This window comes from Bicyclus anynana, chromosome 2, assembly GCF_947172395.1.
Source record: "Bicyclus anynana chromosome 2, ilBicAnyn1.1, whole genome shotgun sequence".
NCBI lineage: Eukaryota > Metazoa > Arthropoda > Insecta > Lepidoptera > Nymphalidae > Bicyclus > Bicyclus anynana.
In genome coordinates, this window is record NC_069084.1 from 12,521,903 (window position 1) to 12,544,698 (window position 22,796).

The following is a 22,796-nucleotide window of genomic DNA, read 5'->3' on the forward strand; positions in this document are numbered from 1 at the left end:
TTGTTAATGTAGGACTATCGCCTTTAAGTCTGAGGTTGTAAAGCGCCTGAGAAACGATCAAATTTTTTGTCAAACGTGTTTGTCAGATAATTTGAGTTAGCGGCTTTGAAGAGTTTGTCAAGTAAATTTGTCAAACATGGTTGCCAATGCCAATAAAGTTTGTTATCGCTCCCGAGCGACTTGTGGTGGTGTGAATAAAGGTACCAAACCAGGTTACCATGTAAGGTCCAAACATATTGTGTTTTATTGATATTATTTTATTCCGACCGAATTTCGAGCAAAGTAGGTAACAAGCGCCTGTTGCCAAGTTACACGTCAATTCTCTTTCTACAAACGCTAACGCTTCGAAAACTAAATCTATGATGACAAGGTCATCCCCATAGGATATAGAATATCGATCTGATCTCGTAATTTCAGACAATCTTTTTAAGATTGTCAAGTAATTAAAGTACAAGCGTGAATATATAATATTTATTAATCAATAACGTATCTTACGTACAATCGATTTTATCTTCATTATTAGTTTGACTCGTCTCAACGCCGTTAAGGTCATTTTCGCTTGTGGCCTCAGTTTCGGCGCCCGCTGCAGCATCAGTTCCCGTTTCCGTCAGTTCGGAAGCCTTCTTAAACTTGTTCACATCTGAAGATGATAATGGACTTGATTAAGTATACACAATTTATGGTATATTTATACTTATTTACAAAACCTTGCCATACTTTTTGCTGTGGCAAAATTAACTATTGTATTGTTATTAATAAAATAAACTATTGTATTGTTCTTTCTAACTTTAGATGTGTTATAATGGTAAAGAAGGACCTGCTTCGTTAGACGTTATCCCTCTGTCAAGAATCATCAATCAAACACGTTTCTATAGAATCGATTTTACATCTTGTAAGTACACAATATATTTCTTGGTGTCCAATAATTTCGATATGTGGGTTTACCTCGTCCTCCTCAAAAAATTACAGACAATTCACACAGACATATAATATTTATTTTATTGTTACTATTTGTTGTTATAACAGCAACAGAAAACATCATCTGTGTGAAATTTTCAACTATCTAACTATCATATGGTTCATAAAAGTCTGGTGACAGACAGACTGATGGACGGCGAAGTCGTAAATGAAACCCTAAAAAAAAGTTGAATAAAAAAACGTGTGCATCTCGAAACGCTCGACAGAAGTGGTAACTTAAACTAATTGCTTTAATTAATTGAATTCTCCTCCTCTATTGTCAGAGAGATGTGAAGACCATTGCGATGCGACAGCAACATGGAAACTTTTAATACTCTGTGGTCGTCATAGAGGAATTAGAAAATAGAGATGCATCGCACTCAAATTCACCAACAAAATTGTCTGTCGGTTTTTTGAGGGGGACGAGGTAAACTCACACATCGAAAATGTTTAACACCAATAAATATATTCAAGTGTCCATACACTACACACAACTGTAAATTTGGCTCGCAATACACACACGCGTAATTTTTACACAGACTAACAGACACATCGCTTTGACTATCCACAGAATATATACTTAGAATATTCGATGGCTTGATAAATTTTTTGCTGTTTCGTCGAAAGAATCGATTCTTTTTAGAAATTATTTTTATTAGAGATTTGATAAAATTAAGGTAGAAATACTTACAAATGAAACGTTACTCTATGTTTTACTAAACTACAAGTTTTTGGTAGTTTTTTATGCCATTCAACTACACAAACCGACACTTTTAGGGAGCTCTTTACACGACGAAAACGATTACAACAATGAAACATCGATTCTATACCAACTACTAGTTTTTATAAACGTGTTAGATCATTGATTTTTGATCTTTGCCAGAGGGGTAACGGTTAGCGAGGCAGGTCCTGTTTTTAATGGACGAAGGTGGTCGTAAAATCAGACCGAAGTTCCCTCTGTCAAGTGCAAGTATCAAACGTGCGAACGTCAGCTGTAACACGCTACTCCCTCCCTGAAGTTATCACTTCAAAACTTGCAAAAAAGCATACCATATTTGCTGTAGTCAGCACCCAACAGGCGCAGATAGTGAACAGTGTCGGGCGTGGCGGTGTACGCCCGCAGCGAGTGCACGCCCCTCCAACCCACCAGCGTCAGCTCCAGGTTCGACTCCCGGTCTTTGTATTCCAGGACACAGCTGCCAGTTGCTGTAATGCAATGTTTCTGTTCAGTAAGTAGACTCTTGACGCTTTTTGGCTAAGTTGTACAATATCTTTAATTAGAAAAGACGGTTTTTTTGGTGTTAAAACTCATCACGCTGCTTCAATGTAAGTTGGTGGGTAGGGATATAATACTTTTGATGTTTTAATTGCTTTTTGACATTGTAAAAATTACTATCAGATAATGACGGAGACTGCATGTTTTTTGAGGGATTGTTGTAATGCTACCAATTTTTGAGCCCTGAGCTGGAAGTAATTAAATTAGAGGAAGATAAACCCAGGATCTCATGCTTTGTATGCAAAGTCTAGCCACTGAACAAAACGGGGCATATGTTGTTCTTCAAGATATTCATTTTTCCACTGGCTGAGCTTGTTACAGATTCTCCTCCGACTAACAGATTTATTTTGATATGATTGTCCTTTTATCATCATCTTAATAAATAAATGCGTTTTAGCAGACTCAAAAGTGATTACAAAAATAAGAAAACTAATGTCGAACAAAGGTATGATTCACAACACTTATCAGGACAACTTAATTACAAATCAAACTGTAACCAAAATAAGACCCTAGAATGGCAGAGAATGACCTTGAGTGAAGTCACGCACTTGTGAACGATGTGTGTAGGGTTAAAGGCGCCTTTGACAGATATCTAACACTCCCCTTTTCCACTCAAGTCACTCTCCCCGCCTATCCCAAGTAACCCATAAAGAATTACACAACAAGAGATTGCCACGAGCATACTGAAGCCGTCCGTACCGCAAGTTATTGCAACGCGGCGATAACATGCGAAAATGCATCACGATATCTCGAAATCCGCTACACGCACAAAGTTCAAATTTGACAGGAAGGTAGTTCGTACGTAGTAGACGTCCACTAAGAACGGAATTTGCGAGAGGGCCGGATTAAGGAGGTCTAAGGGCGGACGATGGCATCCGCTAGTTATTTTATAATATTAAAAAAATAGAACTACATTGACAATTCAAAGTAAAAGTAGTGTTCTTACTGAATAAAATAATTTTTACTGTATCTTTGTCTTACCGAAATCCTTAACCAAGTTCTGCGTATGCTCTGAGAAGAGTTTAACATCAGGCGGGTTGCTGGGATTGTCATTCTGTAGCACGAGTATCAGGTCTTCCTTCAATATGTTCAGGCGTCGCTTCTTGCCTATGTGTCGGGATATGCTTTGGAGACCCTCTTGGGATAGTCTAAGGAGAAATATTTTATTTAACACTAGCTGACGGCGCGCGATTTCATCCGCGTGGTTCCCGTTCCCGTAGGAATATGGGAATAATATATAGCCTATAGCTTTCCTCGACAAATAGGCTATCTAACACTGAAAGAATTTTTCAAATCGGACCAGTAGTTCCTGAGATTAGTGAGTTCAAACAAACAAACTCTTCAGCGTTATAATATTAGTAGATTTGTTCATGAACATTGTATCTATACATAACATAAAACGAAATCATCCGCTGCCCCTGTCTGTCCGCTATAAAGTCTAAACTGCTGAATGGATTTTCATACGGTTTTTACTAATGGATAAGAGTGATTCATGAGGTCCTTATTAGGTATATAAAAAGTATTGTGAAAATCGGTTGAAATATGACGATTATTGTTGGTTAAAGCCTATTCACTATTCTGGTCTTTATTATCAACCTTTTAAAATAAACATCAAATCCATTGACAAAATGTCATTTACCTACTGCGTGATATCCACTAGTAAGCACCAAATGACATATGTTACATAGAATCTCAATTTCGTATATATCAACTAGCATGCGTCAACTATAGTGAGTAAACCTGCTGGTAGCTTTAATCGAAAGAATCGCCAAATCTTTTCAAGATAACAAAACAATGCAACAAAGCCCGAGATGGTATATATTTCTGGTTCAAGGTTAACTTAGTACACCAATTACAACTTCTAAAAAGTGTTCACTTACAATGAAAGTTTACTTTGATTTTCTCGCGAACGAAGTTGCAGGCTTCTGCCAGTATAATTATTATATAAATAAAAGTATTTTAAATCACTCAATCTTTAAGTTAAAAATTTCCATTAACAACTCACCTAAATGGACATGTCATATTTTTATTATCACACCTCACAAACGTCTTAACGCCAGTATTTATAATCTTTATATTGTTCTCATTCTTCTGAACAACATCTTTTACTGTTGGTGATACCAGATAAATATTCTTCTTCTTCCCAACGTGACAACGGGTAAGTAAACAAGTAGGGTCAAATTCTTCATTAAGGTCGTAGAACTCTTTTATAGAAGGAAATACATCTTCTGTGTCACCAGAGAAAAATACAAATGGATCTTCTCTGTAACCACCCATTCTTCTTTTCTTTTTCGGGGGTTCTTTTTTCTCTTTCTCTTCTTCAGGTCCAGTTGCTTCGGCCTTAGGTTGATCTTTCTCCCAAGGTAATGGGGCAGATTTCTCGAAAACTGCCACGAAAAATCCACCCGTATCTTGATGGTGAGGCAGGATTCTTATGCTAAAAAGGTAAAAGTATGATGTCTGAAAAGGATGATTTTGGCTGGTGGAAGGCATCGGCCGTGGCTAGTTACCACCCTACCGGCAAAAATTATCACCAAGCGATTTAGCGTTCCGGCGCGATGTCGTGTAGAAACCGAAGGGGTGTGGATTTTCATTCTCCTCTCCTCCTAACAAGTTGTTGTTACAGGCAAGATCAAGGGCTAATTTTTAAAGAATAAAAATGAAATTGAAAATAGCTATATCTTGATTTCGACTGATTCCTTAGCCATCTGTAAAACTTATATTCTATTTCAGCCTGTTGTCTATTGTCGTACCTAATCCTAAACTAGAGATGAAACGCAAAGATTTACACTAATATTCTTTTTTCAGAAAAAAAATCTCAGTACTGTAATTTACAATATTGATTTTTGAATTTGTTTATATGCAATCATGCTTGACAGCGATGCTGCAGCCTACAGTGGAACGCGTTTGTGTAGATGCTTATTCACTCTTGACTTTAAGATACCCATGTTATAGGTGGTAGGGAAAACGGAAGCTGGAAGGGCATCCAATAACTCCGTAGTGCGAAGGAACGAATAACAGAAACGCTTTGGACGAGTCTAAAAGACATCAAGGTTATTCACTGGTACATAGTTTTTCCACATCTCATAAAATATGACATGACATTCGCTTATTTTTTCATTCTTTTCTTCTATTATTAGAACAGGCAAAAATCAATAACAATAAAGCTTAATCTATTTATCAATACCTAAGTAAAATTTCACATAATGTTATACTCACCACCTGTCCAGATGATATTTATCCAAGTCCTCAGATTTGGGTGGAAACATTTGCGGCCTCACCACAGTTTGCCACTTCTCTGGTACATCTTCATACTTGTCATAGAACACCATGTCCTTGGATGCTGGTCGCCAATGTGTCATGCCTTGAGTAACAGAATACATATCTGTAGCATTTTCATCATCTGATTGTATTTATATTCCGAATACTATCTGTATTAGGAATATAAATACAATCAGATGTTTTATAATATATTGAGCTTGAATAGTGAAACCGCAATTAAAGAGATCATAGTCTACACCTATAACTATTTGTAAAAAGATAACAAACACAGCTAACAGACGTAATCTCTTCTCAAAAGGCAGAACAGACATTAAATGACGTTTCTTAATAGCTTTATTACTGTCTGTATCCAATTACATCATACTGAAACCTCACTGAAACACAATTGAGATAAAATGTAGTTGTCTACTTTGCAAAATCTTGGTCCATTTTATCTACGCTAACTTTCCTTGACTGTTACCTGAAATTGTCTTACTTAGGCGTGGTAAACGAAAAGTCACAATAGACCTGCAAAATAGAGCTCTGTCTTGCGTTGCGATAGACCGAAAGAGAGAGAGAGAGAGAGAGAGACTGCGATATTTTCGAATCCGTCGATATTGGGCGGCAATATGTCATTCTCATGAGATATGTAGTTGACGAATAGTAGGCGTACAGGATATCTGACGCTAATCCATTGAAATCAGCGTCGGTTCTTAAAAAGAATCACCTCTATACAGGGTGCTGAGGAGTATTTCCCATAACTGCAAGGTGTTGACGAATCCACTTAAAGGAGCCGAACTGCATAACTAATAAAAATGAAATTTTTGACTAAAAATAAAAACTTTTTATGTTTTCATACAAAGTAATTCAAATAATTCGGACTATCCATGTAAACACACGCCTTTATCTATTCTTGCATTTTAAAATTTTAAAGCTTGGTCACATAAGTTTTCTGTGGTTTGGCTATCTATGTCAGAATTATAAGGATGCGTATATAATGGGACACATTTTAAGATCTATTTACTCTGAAAATATTAATTTAAGAAAACATGTTCTTTAAACATTTTTAATTAATTCTCGGTATAGAAGAGTTATGGGAAATACTCCCCAGCGCCTTGTATAATTTGTGTTAATTTAAGACTATATGATGTGATAGTAAATTCAATACAAATAATCTTACCCTTGTGAAACTTCAAGCCAGGCAGCGAACCAGAAACATCCACCAACTGAACAGTGTCTCCAACTTCTTGCAACAGGCGATGTATCACAGCTTCGTTCTCTACCGGGTTGAAAGAGCAAGTGGAGTAGACCAGTCTACCGCCGATCGACAGCAACTCGCAGCCGCGTCTGAGTATACGGTACTGGATGCTGGTGGAAGATAAATTAATCTATACCAATATTATAAAGCAGAAGAGTTTGTTTGTTTGCTTGAATGGAAAGCTCATCTCAGGAACTACTGTTCCTAAACTCCTAACTACTAATTTTTTCAGTATAAGACTGAAAGATGATAGCACATTTATCAAGGAAGGTAGTATATATTATCCCCGTATTCCTACGATAAAGGGAACCACGTGGGTGAAACCGCGCGCCGTCAGCTAGCTAATATATCACCGTCAAATAGCTAGCTAGCTAGCTATTTTTACTACATGCGCTTGTTTTTTTCACACACACACACAGTACCACAGTAATAAAAGATAGAGCATAAACATTGCACTCTACCAGACGAAAAAGAGATTGAACGTAGACAAAATTATCTCGTCGAATGAAGCTGCTCACATAATTATCATCGAACTTCACTTTGGTAAGTTCGTTTGATTTTTAATTATGACGAAGAATATTGTTGCCAGTATAATTACAAGCACATGTAATAGTACATTATGATATAAGTGCAGTAAGTTGAAAATTACAGCCGAGGTGATATTGCAAGCTCGGGCCGTAGGCTAGAGCTATAGTAAGGAAGCAAAGGCTGTAATTATTAAAGCGCACGTATGACGTTTTAAAACACATTTGCGAGGAAATACACTTTGAACACACTTTCTGAAACTGAATTTGCATCTTTGCCTGTTTTCCATATGAGGACATTTTGATATGCTTGTCATATCAGAGAACAAAATTCACAACGAAAGAGAGAGTGAAAAATTCGATTCGCCGATATTGGCCGACAAAATGTCATTCTCTCTTCTTTGACGCTCCTAGGCCTACAGTAGAAGTTTACTTCTGAACGATATCGTTCTTTAACTTAGCTCTACGGTACGCATTATAATTAATAAGTAGTTAATTACCCATGTAAATTGTTGCCATTGCCAGTTGACCACTTCAGCCATATGTCGGGATTTTTCCTCAGAGTCGCGTCGCCGGAGCAAGGGACATCGCATAATATGCGATCGAACTTCAGCGGTTTTGTTAGCTCGGGGTTCTGTTGAAAAAAAAATATCATTAGCTATTATGCCATGCTATTACAATATAATAAACTTTAAAAAAATAAGTTAAAGTAACACATCTTTTATTCTTAAATTTATTCTACCCATACCTCTGCCCATACCGGTTTTTATGCGACATCGTACCGGAACGCTAGATCACTTGGCGACTCTATACCGGTAGGGTGGTTACCAAAGCTAACTCAAGTTCGGAATAAAACCCAGGCACTCCCTGTTGAGAATGACAGCTCTATCAACTGTGCAAGAGAGGTCATCTATTTCTGACTATTTCCTAATTTCTGTTGAATATATAATCAAACTATCACACAGCAGGAGATGGAACAAGCTATGCTCGAAGTACCTCTTGTGTGATCAAATCAGAATTGAGGAGATCCACAGAAGAACCAAAGTCACTAGCTTAGCAGATATGATAAGATGAAGATGATAACTTTGATGATGACTGTAGCACTAACCTGTTCATCAGTGACAACCAATGAAGGCATCACAGCAGAATCGTGATTGGTTATCACAATGCATGGTGAGTTGAGCCTCTTCGCTTGATGCACTAACATGTAGCACCTACTGTTGTCCACATCATTTGCCATTACAAACCCTGGAAACAACAACAAATCTATTTATTTTCTGTAGGACTGTAGACCTACACTAAGCATGACAAATTGTGCCTATTACTAAATCTACTTAGTTATATTCATGTATTAATACAATAATATTAAATTTTAATGTTACTTATCTTGGAAACTTTGAATATAAATATTTTTCCACTTGAGAGGAATCATGGAATGTGTTGATTAAACCAATTTTGAGTATGTATTCAACAGAAATGGGAAGACCCACAGAAGAACCAAAGTCACTGACAGCTATGTCAGTGACTTGACGGCACATAGTTCGAAGAGCCAATGAACATTGATGTCCCAAGGTGCTGGCATGCGACCCCATAGCAGAAAGTGCAGTGTTGTTTGAACCCGCACTAGGTGGATTGAGGACATCAAACGAGTTACAGGGAGTCACTGGACACTGCTGGCTCGAGACCCATTTGTTTGAATTAAATGATTATTATTTAGAGTACTGCTATAATGTTCAGTATACTGACCAGTAGGAGTCTTGTCTTCTTCTGAATGCAAGAATTCAATAAGTTGAGCAGTCTTTGAGCCTGGTGCTGCACACATATCCAAAACCTAAAACCAAAATCAGTTTAATGACTAAACATAATTTGATTATATATAACATGTTTAATAAAATAAATTCCAATAATGGTTTAAATCCAAACCCAAAGACATAAGTAGTTTAACATAGTTTATACAACAAATTACAGGAGTAACAATAATAGTCATTTAAAAAAATAAACATTAGCTCTCCCTTCCAACATCCATTTGCCTCGCCTGATTACACTGTAATATATTCACCAGCTTACCCTTCTTTCTTTTTTTTCTTCCTAAAAAGGAAAAAAAATGGAGTCTTACTTCAAAAACAAAACATCCATACCTTATGATGTGGCTCAACTTGTAGTACAACAGGGGGTATCATTGACACTGCCTCCTGTCTTGACACTCCACCAGCTGCAGTCTCGGCCACAAGGAAGTTGTGGAGACGGTACAGTGCCTCATTACGACGGATGTCAGTTCGCGATAGGCGCAGTTGCCAGGCTAGACCTCCTGGATACCTTGAAATAATCAAAAGACAAAATGTCACAATCCATATTTATATTTTAAATTTGAAAGTGAATGTTTACTACGCTTTCCACATCTCAAACCAAATTTTAACCATTCAACAGTTGCTTTTTGTCGTTCAGAAATATAGGTTATGTCACAGCACTTCAAATTGAACAAAATTTACAAGTAGACAAGACGAAATCGGGCATCTTCGGGTTTAGTCGGATGTTTTCACGTAATCTTCTGTGGGTTGAGCTATTGACACTGACCATCGAGTTTATGTACCCTAGGTACAATATAATGTTGTTGATTTAGACATTACTTAAAAAGTTAAGAGACATACTTACCAAGGTAAGTTAATAGGCTTAATCTCCTCCTCCTCATCTTTTCCCTCCACTTTTAACTTCATGTTCAGTATCTCAGAGAAGTATTCACTGGTCACAATCTTTAGTAAGGCGTCCGCCTCACATTTGGAGCCTGTTATTCTGAATGCTGTAGGCAAGTTTTCCTTTATGCTTTTCATGAAATCGTCCCACTGATCTTCCGGGCATACTTTTTGAACCTTTAAAATATAATAATAAAATATGTAAAAAAAAGTTTTTACAAAATTAAATTATTATTTAGAACTGAGTAATGAGTAATTGTGTATGAATTAAGTTACACAATTACTCATTGCTCATTCAGTCGAAACATTCATTCTTAATTAGGTACACTTTTTATTTTTAAATTCAATACATACAAACACTTCTTTTATTCATGCTTTTCAAGTATTCTGAATGTAGCATTGCATGTGGAATTGCATTAGAACACATAACTATAAAAAAATACAGTTTTTTTTTAAAATTCTTATATCATTGTACATATCAGTTCTTTAGTGTGGGACTAACCTCAATTTATTAGTAAAAAAAGTATAAAACATAAATGTAACCTAACTTTTTGTTTACCTTATAATACTCCTCAAAAGCTGCATTTTCACGTACTATATCTTCATAATGTTTCCGAGTATCAGGCGCCGGATTTTCTTGACGGCTTTTTTCCTATAATGTGTAAAAAATCCTTTTGTAGCTATTGAATTAGAAATTGTGTATTCTAAAACTAGACGTAAAAATTAGGGACGTACCTGTTCTTTTCGGTCACGCTTCCTTTGAGCGAATTTATTAACATTACGGTTTCTCCGACCCATTTTTCTTAGATAATCGCCAAGCGACCAACCAAATATTTTTTGCGAAAGTTTTCAAAAAATTAATCACAGTTCACACAAACACATCTCAGAAAAGAATGTAAATAATATAGACTAAAAAATTGTTGTTGCCAAATTGTCAATCACATGTCAATTCGCAGAGTAGAGAGTAATATTTTTAATCTTTGGTTGACAGCATTTGACAGTTAAATACACAGATTAATTATTATGAAATTATTGAAAATAAAAATTTTAACATGTTTTCTTCTTTTTCTTTCGAAATACAGGCATTAAAATAAAAATAATCTGTGATAATTAAATTTAAAAACAAAGTTAATCAAACACAAACACAAACAATAGTGTGAATTTGTGAATACAAATACAATTTTGGTTATTAATATTAATTCTAATATTTGGTAAATTTACTTTAAAATATTTTTTTTTGCAGTCCTCCTATTGTAGTAATAAATTTAATAGTTCTAGTATACATACTAATATTAAAAAGAGAAAAAGATTTGTTATGACAATCTAAAACTACTATATCAATTTTGATAAATTTTATTTAATAAACAGATAGATTTGATATTGAAATGTTTTGTTGACAGAGGTTGAGTGTATAATATATAAGTTTTTTTGAGTATTATTTTTGAATATTTAATTTACCTATATTGTAATTTACTTTTTATTGTTTAAATATAAACTAATATTTGATAGAGGTAAAGTTTGTGAGGTTGTGGGGTGAAATCACTGGATCTACTGGATTGATTTTGAAAATTGTTTTACCAATAGAAAGCCACATTATTTGTGAGTGTCAAACACTATATTTAATTAACAAACACATTGCTTACACTTGTTACATATAATATTCAATTACATATCCATGTCTTGCTGTTCTGGCTGAAGAATCAATTACTTTTAGATGTTGTATATTTTCTTAATGTTGTCTTAGTATAAAGTTTAATTTTTTTTATATTTTTATCGGCATAATCAGAAATGTTATCCCCATTCGCCAGACACTTGGTTTCATGGCAATCCTTCGCTAGAGACCCTTGATGTTTCAAAATACATAATCTTTCTCGAAGGGTTGCACTGTAAATGTAATTTCTCATATTATGCAGAGGAAAACTTATAAAATGATGGTAGAGGGTCTGGGTCCTTAAAACCTGCTACCTCACAAAGCCACCAAGTTCCGAACTCTATAATTGGCTACCGTACGTACTTATGGAAGGAGCCTGAGCTGACAAACTTTCAGTTTTTATAAAAAGACGAAGGTCTGGGGTTTACGGGCTCTTAGACTGTGAGGCATTTAGGTCAAAGTTACAGGCTGCTGGTTATCTAAAATATTATTTATGTTGTGTCATTGTAACTGCTGATTATTTATTTATATAATGATATCTCATTTCTAAATGTTTAGCTTTGATAAGATTCTTATGAATAGAAACTCAGTTAATTTCTGTAGCCTGTTGGTGATATCAAATTATTTAGTGAACAATTTTTTTAGTTTGAGCATTTATGTTTTAATCACATACACATATTAAGTATAAAAATTTTATTTTATTGTTAAACTTTAGTTCTCACATAAATGAATGTAAGTACATGTATTTCATATTGCATTTTTGCAGGTGTAAATGGGTCCCAAAGGCTTCCAGTTTGCTATTGACAGAGGGGGCACTTTCACAGATGTGTTTGCATCTTGCCCCAATGGCAAAGTGCGGGTTATGAAATTGTTGTCAGTGGATCCACAGAATTATGACGATGCTCCAAGAGAAGCCATAAGGAGGATTTTACAGGAGGTACTCTATCATCCACACTAACAAAATATACTGGATATATTTTTTAAATCAACTGATAATGACATTGCTTATTTTTATTTATTTATTTATTTTATTTTTTACAAGTTTTTACACGCTTTCGGTTTTTACATAACATGGTACCAGAATGCTAAACCGCTTGGCTGTACGTCTTTGTCGGTAAGGTGGTAACTAGCCAATGCGGAAAGTCCTCTACCAGCCACACCTGGACCAATTAAGAAAACCTCAATTGGCCCAGCCAGAAATCAAACCCAGGACATCTGTCTTGTAAATCCACCGCTCATACTACTGCGCTACATATAAAAGTTCCTGTTAAACTTAAAAAATAATTATCACCAAAGCTAATTCTGCAACAACCTATCTAGCGAAGTTAGTGTTTCTGTGATTTTAAATACAGCAATCCTGGGTTAGATAATCAATCATCAATTTAAAATTTTATGGTTGACAACTTAAATGACAGATTACAGACTTTCTTAATTTAACCAACAGAATATGGTTAGTGTACCAAATAAGTGAGTTTGTTAGATATTTCCTGCTTAACTTCTTGACCGATCTAGAGAAAACGGTCATAATTATTGTTTTTATCCTATAAATCAAAGAGTTCATCGTAAAAAATCTAAAACTGTGTAGACAATGTTGCAAATGTTTTTCAGAAATCATTATGAAGTATTCATATACTAGGAAGTATTAAAATGTATATTTTGAAATTACATTTCAGGAAACAGGTAACGCCTTAGATAAAGATGGCAAAGTTAACTCATCACTTATAGAGTCCATCCGGATGGGCACCACAGTTGCTACCAATGCACTTCTGGAGAGGAAGGGAGCTAAGATGGCTCTTGTCATTAACAAAGGCTTCAAAGATCTTCTGTATATTGGCAACCAGGCTAGGCCTAATATATTTCAACTGGTAATATAATTTATTTACAATAAATACTCAGAATTTTAAAATTAAATTGGCACTTACTAAACTTGAAACAAATTCAAATCAGTTGAAGAAAAAACTTTTGAATTCCAGAAAATAAAGTTGTTTTTTCAACTTGTTCCTGAATCAATTATATATTTTTAAATTATAAATTTATAACAATGAATTAGGTACTACAATTAAAAAATAAAACCTTTGAAATTATGCAATTCATGTCAATGGTTAGTTTTACTGGCAACCAATCGAATGTATAAAACATGTGATGCTCTAAATGATTAAGGATTTCAAAATCAATTTAGTGGATTGTGTGCTTTAAACCTTGCATTAATTAATTATTTCCTACTGCATTTCAGAATATAAAACGTCCTGATGTGTTATATACAGAAGTGGTAGAAGTAGACTGTCGTGTAATACCGGGAATGGATCAATGTCAGATAGACAAGTCTAAATTGAAATGGAAAGAAACGTACGGCACTACCGGTCAAAAGATACTGGTTATTCAAGACGTGGATGAGGAAGCAGTGAGAAAAGATTTAAAAGTACTGAGAGAGAAAGGGATAAACAGTATAGCAGTTGTTCTTGCTCATAGTTACACTTATAGAGAGCATGAACTAAAAATTGGAAAGATTGCTGAGGAGTTAGGTGAGTAATGATTTACAAGAGATGTCATATTTTGGTTCATAAAACAATCAACTTGGAACAATGATTATTTTGCTTACTATTTATTATATATATTATTTTAACATAATAAAGTTTGTGAGTTTGGGTGTTTTATATTTCGTTATTGTGGGTAATATCTGGATATACTTAAACGATTTTGAAAATTCGGCGACTATCTCTTAGAATGACGTCATTTAATTTTCGAACTCTTTTTTGTCAATACTTTCATGCGGAATCTCTGTCATGGTAATTTGAAAACAGTCCGCCATCTTTGATTGTCCGCCATACTGGTTTTAGAACTACGTAATATGGAAAATTTTAGTTTGGGGATAACCGTTGTAAATTGCAGTTGCAAGATTTGATCCAGACTTTTGGAAAAAAATGTGTGCTCTTTTAAAATGTTAATGCTAAATATTGTCATAAAGTTATAATTCAATCCTCTTTTGCACAGGTTTCAACCAAGTATCTCTCTCACATTCTGTCACATCAATGGTGAGAATGGTTCCGCGGGGCTTCACAGCGTCGGCTGATGCATATTTGACTCCACATATCAAGGAGTATGTAAAGGGATTTTCAAATGGTTTCACTGATGACTTGAAGAACTCTAACGTGTTGTTCATGCAATCGGACGGAGGATTGACACCAATGAATTTGTGAGTAAATGTAATGCAAAAACATTTATTTCTTCACTCTTATTGTATGGAATGGTTAAAGTTTTTAGATATTCATAACAAGTTTCTAATTTATAGATTTAACGGTTCGCGGGCGATTCTATCAGGACCTGCAGGGGGTGTGGTTGGTTATGCCCTCACTTCTTATCAAAAGGAGACTGGATTACCTGTTATTGGTAGGTCACACGCATCGATCTCCTATTAAAAAAATGGATGCACAATCAGCGACCAAAAAACGTACCCACTCAATGAGTGCCAAACAACTTCTTGACACTCAATTCAAGTAGTCGTATTTGCAAATTCAACCTTAAACTCAATCCTTAAGGTTGAATTTGCTTTAATTTGGGATTTTATTGAATATTGGACTATATTTAAAGGCCTTTAAGTACAATTTTCTTTACCAATAATTCTAAAACTGTCAAAGCAATGTTGGCCAGTTTTTCTACATGATTGTGCGTCCTTTTATTATAAGAGGTCAATGGTCACACGGTTAAACAGCTTTAATTTTACATGAGGCCAGTTTTTTTTCTTTATTGATTAGTTAACGATTGACTGGGATGCCTGGATACGAAATGGCCAAGATGTGCTTTAAGAGAACAATATGGTTCTGGTTCCCACTTGGGAACTACTACCGAATGCTTATTTCACCTGCAGTATAGATGTGTTATGGTCTGAAGGGCATGGTTGCTTGTGTAATGTGGATGAAGATTAGCTTTTAAGATGATGATCTTATATGATGATGAATATAATGATTTTTGAGACATTCGGGTATATAAGGTCAATATTAACACATGAGCCTTAACACTTATGTGTTAAGTTGATTGGCTTAGCTAGGCGCTTTGTAGGACGTGTTAGTTGAATTTCGTGCAAAGTGTTGTTTTGTTTAATTCGCAATGGTTTTTAATTACTATTGCTTCGTTTTTTTCTTGATGTACTGGCTTTGTCTGCAAGTCCTCAAGAGGTCCCTATAGTTGACCCTTTCGGATCTATTGTGACCGCCACTGACTAGATTTCCCCCCCCAATACTGGTTGTGACCCAACTGCTTGGTCTATCAGTTATTATTATTACGTATTATTAGGTTTCGACATGGGAGGCACCTCGACCGACGTGTCGCGGTATGCGGGAGCTTTGGAACACGTTCACGAGGCGACCACTGCAGGAGTTACCATTCAGGCACCACAGCTGGGTAAGTTTTGATCAAATCAACTTATTATAGTTATTATATACTTATAGTTTCTATAAATTTTCATTGACAAACAATCTCAATGTTACGGGAAAGTTTAAATCATAACATTGTGTGTGAGTGAGATCCTATGACCGAATCTTCATCGTTTTACATTTATGAAGATGATGGATTGTCAATCCTTTCTTCTTAGTATGTAATGGATGCTTTGGAAGACATAGCCCGATTCGAACTTTATGTTTCGGAAGTTATCTGCCGATAACGCTACAGGCACGTAGTATATAAATTACATCAACAATCAAGGAGACTGAGGAACTAGTGGCGTTGCATGCCTTGGAGGGGCCCTGTATCAAAATACTGGGCAATGAAGGGTAAAGATTAAAGTAAGAAAGAAGAAACAAAAATGCTCGCTTATAATAAATATGACAGTGACTTTTGGGCGCACGTTAAAATAGAGATTGTGGATTACTTAAAATTTACTAATTCTGCTTTCACACTGTAATCCTTGTATCTAGTTGCGCCGCTGCTCGAAACATAGTGCGTGCGGGGCATTATCCATAAAGTTTGAATCTGTTTATATGTCTCGCAATAGGAGATTCTTGGTCTATAATCAATTAATATACTTTTCTTTGTTTTGTATCTTCCAGATATAAACACAGTAGCGGCAGGCGGCGGGTCGATGCTGATGTTCCGCTCGGGGCTATTCGTGGCGGGCCCGGAGTCCGCGGGCGCGCAGCCCGGACCCGCTTGCTACAGGAAAGGGGGCCCCCTAACTGTCACTGATGCTAACCTCTTATTAGGTAACTTGCTTATTTTCTAGTAGTGATAGAGCTCTGTGATAGTATTCGTTCATTTATGGAATGTTTAAATACCTAGGTTCTGCACTTTATTGGACTTTATTAATGTATATGTATGAGAAACATTATAAAATTCCAGCGGATATCGCTATTTCGAGATCTAACCTAAACATTTTCCTTTTGTCCAAACAAACTAAGCGAATAGTACTTGTAGAGCTTACTCTCCCGTGGGAGACTAACATTTCGGAATGTTACGGACCACAGTATAAAAGTGAATAAATATTATGACCTAACAAATGAACTAACTAAAAATGTCGTTAGTCTGTACGCCGTAGAAGTAGGTGCGAGAGGTTTTCCAGTAAAATCTCTATAACTTGCTTAAAAACCTTCGCCTCTCTATAACTGAAGCTAGTTCTATATTAGAACGGGTATCCAAAGCTGCGCTAATAGGATCTTACCAAATTTGGCTAGGAAGGGAGAACAACACGAGCAGAGTAGGGGAGTGTTAATCAATTGTCAAGGAATTCCTTAACCCTACGTCCAGATCACAAGTCCTGGACTTTGCTCGGAGCTTTTCTCTCTAGCACACGTTGGCCCCGGCACCCGCACGGTGAATCCATGGATTGCTAAGATATTCGTCTCTCTGCTATATTAACACCCCAAAATTTTCAACGTTAGTTCAAAGTATTTTTTTTTAATTTTACTGTTTATTAGGGCGCCTCCTGCCTGAATATTTCCCCAAAATATTTGGACCGAACGAAAACGAGGAGTTGGATCTAAATGCGACGGTCGCTGCCTTCACCAAATTGACTGATCAAATAAATAGCTTCTTGAAACAGAGTGGCGGGAAATCGGTATGATTTTTTTTTTGCTTTACTTTACGGTTTTAGTAGGCCAACATTTAGATTCGTTTTTAATGGTCTGAGACGTTCAATACATATTGGAATTTGTATGCATATACGGACTTTTAAATACAAAAAGTTCAAACGATACAAATTAAAAATTGGCCATAAATTTTAACGTATAATCTCATGAGGTCAATTTTCAGAAAAATCTACGTTGGCTAAATCAGTTAAATTAGTTTTTAGAGGATTTACGTAACTTTATAGGATCCGTTTGACATTAAATTCATTGCATTATCTCTATCAAACTGACAGTTTTTCTGTGGATTTGACATTATTTTGTCAAAATTTCTAGGAAAAATGTCAGTTAGACAAAGATACATATATATATATATAAGAAGAATTTGCTATCAAAGGTATCCAATTACATTGACGATCACATTCAAAGACTGCTGACATGAAAATAATGAAATCAGCTTATTTTCTCTGTTGGCAATATTATTTCGTCTAAAATTCAAATGGAGTAAACTAGCAAAAATATACAAGATTTTTAGTACATTTTTCATTTCTGTATCGTTATGTAGAGTGGGCCCAATTTCGGACTTCTCCTTTAATATTATGTATTGTTTTAGATGACTAAGGAAGAAGTTGCAATGGGGTTCATTAATGTTGCCAATGAAGCTATGTGTCGTCCAATAAGGTAGTATAAATGTTTATATATTAAGATTCTGTACTTTACCGATTCCGTACAGAACCGCAAAACGATAATATAATTAATAGGTAGTATAAATGAATTACCTGTAGTTTATAAATTATGAATTTGTACTCCACCCATACCCCATTCCGTAGAGAATCGCAAAACGATACTATTCCATATAATTAATGATTTTATATTTATAATTGCCAGGGCGTTAACAACAGCACGCGGTTACGACGCGCGCACGCACGCGCTGGCGTGCTTCGGCGGTGCGGGCGGGCAGCACGCGTGCCAAGTGGCGGAGAGGCTCGGCATACGCACCGTGTACGTGCACAAGTACGCCGGTATGTTGGGACACTGGTGAAGAGCTTACCCTACCCTCACTCATACTATCATAAACTGTACATTATGACATTAAACACGCACGCACGCACACTTGTACATAGCAGGGCGGTAATACCAGCGCTCAGACCAATTATAGGACCTATTTCGCACTCATAGTCACGAACAAAATTGTCTGTCATTTTCTAAGGAGAATGAGCTTAGATTTGGTATATATCTTATACTAAATTAGAAGTTTTTGCCCATTTTTACACCATTCAATTAAACAGAAAGGTATTTTTACGGAGCTCTTTAACCGACGAACACGATTACAACTATTTAACATCGATACTATAGAGACACTTTTTATAATCGCATTAGATCGTTGATCATATACTTTGACAGAAAAGTAACGTCTTGCGAGGCAGGTCCTATACAATAATTGGTCTGAGTACCAGCGCGCAGCGCGTGGTTACGACGCGCGCACGCACGCGCTGGCGTGCTTGCGGCGGCGGTGCGGGCGGGCAGCACGCGTGCCAAGTGGCGGAGAGGCTCGGCATACGCACCGTGTACGTGCACAAGTACGCTGGTATGTTGGGACACTGGTGAAGAGCTTACCCTACCCTCACTCATACTATCATAAATTGCTCATTATGACATTAAACACGCACGTTTGTTTGTCTGGTATGTTGTGATAGTGGTGAAGAGTTTAAAGTACTCTCATCACACCATTATAAAGCCGAAAGTTCGTGTGTGTAAGTATGTTTGTTCCTCCTTTACGCTGCGGCTATTGGAGCGATTTGGCTGAAATTTAGAATGAAACTAGATTTTACTCTGGATTAACACATAGGCTACTTTAATCCCGAAAAAATCTAAATACGCCGGTATGTTGTGACACTGGTGAAGAGTTTTAACTACTCTCATTCTATCATAAAATGTACATTAAACACGCACGCACATATTAAACCCGCACGCACATATTAAACACGTACGCACACACGCACGCACGCATCTATACATAGTAGGGTGGTAATAACAGTAGGTTATTATTTTACAGTACCTATGTAGACTGGTGTTATTGGTTTTTGCGCATTAATTAAATTTTAATTTTGAAGGTATTTTGTCGGCTTACGGCATGGCTCTCGCCGACGTGGTGCAGGAAGCGCAGGAGCCTTGCGCGCTGGTGTACTGTCCCAACAGTTTTGATGAACTCGACATGCGATTGGACACCTTGGCTGCAGTGTGCAAAGATAAATTGAAAGCACAGGTATTTAATATTATTATGAAAAGTACGTTTTCATCGGCTCATCAATCAATTGATCGATGAGAAGAAAGAGCATAGATAGGTCAAAAGCTCCAATTACTCCCTGAAGTTTAGCTCGTCCGGGGAAACCGTTTTGTCTACATCCACCATTAGCAGCATTACTGTAATGCGATCTGAACGGTATTTGGGGATTTACAAGCCTTAATTTAACCGGCGCAGCACTTTCTAGGACGCGTTCCTTCTATGCGAAGTCTATCTCTCATATAGGTGTTGGTTTTCTACCTATTTAAATCTTATCGGCGCACGTATTCAAGTACGAATCCTCGTTTATGTGAAAAGATGCCTGCCTATGCAGTGGGACTTCAAAATTAATCTGATATGGTGATTATGTCCCCAAAACAGGGTTTCTCGGAGTCACAAATAGTGCTGGAACCGTATCTCCACTTGCGTTATGCGGGCACGGATTGCGCACTGATGGTGTCTCCGGCGCTTGGGGACTCTGCTCACGCCACTAAACATGGCGACTTTTACACTGCGTTCGTCAATAGGTATAACTTGATTGATTTCTACTCACTTATATCATTCTTTATAATCCCCCTATGGAAAGTTTACTTTTAGTCAATGTGATCTGGGAAGTCCCGAAAATTTCTGGAATAGTAAAGTTTTGTCAACTGTTTACTACCAATCGCTTGTCTTTACACATCACCACTTCACCGAAAGCCTACAAGTCTTCTAAAAGTAAACAAATTATAATTGAACATTGTCGAATCTAATAAAGAAGCTCCAGTGTCGAACTGCTAAAAAGCACTTATCTACTCTGAATCTGAAACATCCATAAGTCTCTCTTATGGATGTTTCAGATTCAGAGTTCTTCGGAATTATTTTATCGGAAAGAAAAAAATCCGAAGACGCTTTCTCTAAATCTGCCAATGTATAATTTACCGAAATATTCATAAAACTCTGTATATCTTTAGAGTGTACGCAACTTGATCTTTTATATTTCCAGATATAAAAACGAATTCGGATTTACACTCTCAGACCGTGACGTACTAGTTGACGATGTCAGAATCAGGGGAATCGGCACAAGTGTGCCCGCGGAGCATACAGCACCAGTTAGTGGGAAGGGGACCAAACCACCTCTAGAAAAGGTACAGCTATTATATGCGATCAAAATCGGTTTAATGGAACCAGAGATTACCCTCTACAAAGTCACAAACTTTACCTCTATAATATTAGTTGAGTATATTCTGCCCCGTGGTTGCACCTGAGAACATCTCCTTTCCTTATAAAAGATTTGGCTTTTTGTGATTTCTAAAAGGGATCGAGACTAGACATGCAGATGGGCCAAGTGCTTATTACGTCAACTAGTGATACAAATAAAAATGTGTGTATTCTGTGTTTTTTTAGATCGTAAAGGTATACTTCGAAGGTGGTTATCAAGATACGGCAATATATTTGTTAGAGAAATTGCGTCCTGAACAGGAGATATTAGGACCTGCAATTATTATGGACAGTTTGTCCACTATACTGATTGAGCCAGGTAAATAAGTTTAGAAAATTAAGTGATCACATTTTAACAGATAACTATATTATTGAGGCTATAAACCTATGTAGGATACTGGATAGGCACTAGGCAGAGACCACATCCTTTTCCTTGTTATGATCCTTGCACATCTTCATTGCTTCTTGCCTTCTCGTCATACTAGATCGTCGGTTTAGGGTAGGTACTCTTGACTTGACCTGACTTTATTGAGAATGTCCAGGGACCTTCGCTTTGGCTTTCCCCTTTCAAAACATTATCATTTCCCCTTCTCCTTTTGTTAGTCAACTTCCAGTCACTGTTAGTAATATTGTCAAATCTAAAAAGAATGTCGAACCATCAATACCATAGTACACTCGTAGATGAATATTTAGAGGGTAGATTTGAAAATTTAATTGAAAACTTATATCATGTATGTATTAATCTGCATTTAGGGAGCAGCGCTGAAATAACAAAATTGGGCGACATCCGTATCTCAGTGGGCGCGAGTCAGTCCAAGTCCGTGACGGCTGAGCTAGACTCGGTGCAGCTCAGCATATTTTCGCACAGGTTCATGTCTATTGCAGAGCAAATGGGCAGGTACGTGTATTTAGATTTATTTCTGGATTAACACATAGGCTACTTTTCATCCCGAAAAAATCCAAATACGCCGGTATGTTGTGACAGTGGTGAAGAGCTTAAAGTTCTCTCATCACGCTGATATTATAAAGCCGAAAGTTTGTATGTGTGTGTGAGTGTGTGTAAGTACTGTTGTTTCTCCTTTACGCTGCGGCTACTTTCATGGGTACAGGACATCTCTCCCTGATAAAAAAGGTTTTTCTAATCTAGGTAGGTATGTATTTTTTTTTCTTGAGAACAAAAAGGGGTAGATAGATATATTTTATTTGCACACTTCAAAGGCTTCTATAAGAAACTTCTATAAGAAATATTCTTATATAAAAGAAATTATATATATTGAAAAGAAATAATCGATACAGATCTTTGTCCTATCCTTACTGCAACAGATAGTGAGTCTTAACGGCATTTTTAAATTTGTCAAGTGACTTTGATTGCTGTATGTTCAAAGGGAGAGCATTCCATAACTTAACGGCTACAATTTTTAAGATACATTTAATTCAGTTGAATAACACGCACACATCTGTGTTTTTACAAGAGGACGATATAACAATTTCCAGGGTATTACAACGTACGTCGATATCTGTCAACATCAAGGAGCGGTTAGACTTCTCTTGCGCCTTGTTCGGCCCGGACGGTGGGCTCGTGTCCAACGCTCCGCACATTCCTGTGCATCTGGGCGCTATGCAGGAAACTGTGCAGTACCAG

General features: G+C 36.6%; 2 protein-coding genes across 4 annotated transcripts in view; one reads left to right on the forward strand and one right to left on the reverse strand.

The window, feature by feature from the left end:
- Window positions 1–457: 457 nt before the first annotated feature.
- LOC112045280 (tRNA (cytosine(34)-C(5))-methyltransferase) lies at window positions 458–10,860 on the reverse strand. Its single transcript, XM_024081396.2, has 13 exons — window positions 10,702–10,860; window positions 10,526–10,618; window positions 9,929–10,143; window positions 9,415–9,592; window positions 9,023–9,107; window positions 8,385–8,524; window positions 7,777–7,910; window positions 6,675–6,862; window positions 5,453–5,597; window positions 4,239–4,670; window positions 3,215–3,381; window positions 2,008–2,163; window positions 458–640 (listed from the first exon to the last, which is right to left on the reverse strand). Exons 1-13 carry the CDS (start codon window positions 10,762–10,764, stop codon window positions 492–494), a joined length of 2,145 nt encoding a protein of 714 aa, XP_023937164.1. The 5' UTR covers window positions 10,765–10,860; the 3' UTR covers window positions 458–491.
- Window positions 10,861–10,983: 123 nt separating this feature from the next.
- The window catches only part of LOC112045278 (5-oxoprolinase), a 33,329-nt gene continuing 21,516 nt past the window's right edge, over window positions 10,984–22,796 (forward strand). The window contains exons 1-18 of one of the 3 annotated variants that reach the window (XM_052888318.1): window positions 10,984–11,177; window positions 11,367–11,565; window positions 12,384–12,554; window positions 13,291–13,482; window positions 13,851–14,139; window positions 14,609–14,810; window positions 14,907–15,004; window positions 15,908–16,015; window positions 16,660–16,812; window positions 17,524–17,663; window positions 18,284–18,351; window positions 18,559–18,692; window positions 19,785–19,936; window positions 20,336–20,481; window positions 20,940–21,081; window positions 21,341–21,473; window positions 21,908–22,052; window positions 22,649–22,796. In XM_052888318.1, coding sequence (XP_052744278.1) covers window positions 12,390–12,554; window positions 13,291–13,482; window positions 13,851–14,139; window positions 14,609–14,810; window positions 14,907–15,004; window positions 15,908–16,015; window positions 16,660–16,812; window positions 17,524–17,663; window positions 18,284–18,351; window positions 18,559–18,692; window positions 19,785–19,936; window positions 20,336–20,481; window positions 20,940–21,081; window positions 21,341–21,473; window positions 21,908–22,052; window positions 22,649–22,796 — 2,415 coding nt within the window. In that variant the 5' untranslated portion in view covers window positions 10,984–11,177; window positions 11,367–11,565; window positions 12,384–12,389. The remainder of the gene's footprint in view (window positions 11,178–11,366; window positions 11,566–12,383; window positions 12,555–13,290; window positions 13,483–13,850; window positions 14,140–14,608; window positions 14,811–14,906; window positions 15,005–15,907; window positions 16,016–16,659; window positions 16,813–17,523; window positions 17,664–18,283; window positions 18,352–18,558; window positions 18,693–19,784; window positions 19,937–20,335; window positions 20,482–20,939; window positions 21,082–21,340; window positions 21,474–21,907; window positions 22,053–22,648) is intronic. The other 2 variants (XM_052888322.1, XM_024081392.2) reach the window with 2 other exon arrangements.

Excerpts from the sequence above, each read along its gene's own strand:
- LOC112045280 (XM_024081396.2), bottom strand. The coding sequence starts at position 10,764 with ATGGGTCGGAGAAACCGTAATGTTAATAAATTCGCTCAAAGGAAGCGT. Across the intron at positions 9,108-9,414 it reads AAGTTGAGCCACATCATAAG|GTTTTGGATATGTGTGCAGC; the intron begins GTATGGATGTTT and ends TTTTGGTTTTAG. Across the intron at positions 7,911-8,384 it reads TGGTTGTCACTGATGAACAG|AACCCCGAGCTAACAAAACC; the intron begins GTTAGTGCTACA and ends TTTTTTCAACAG.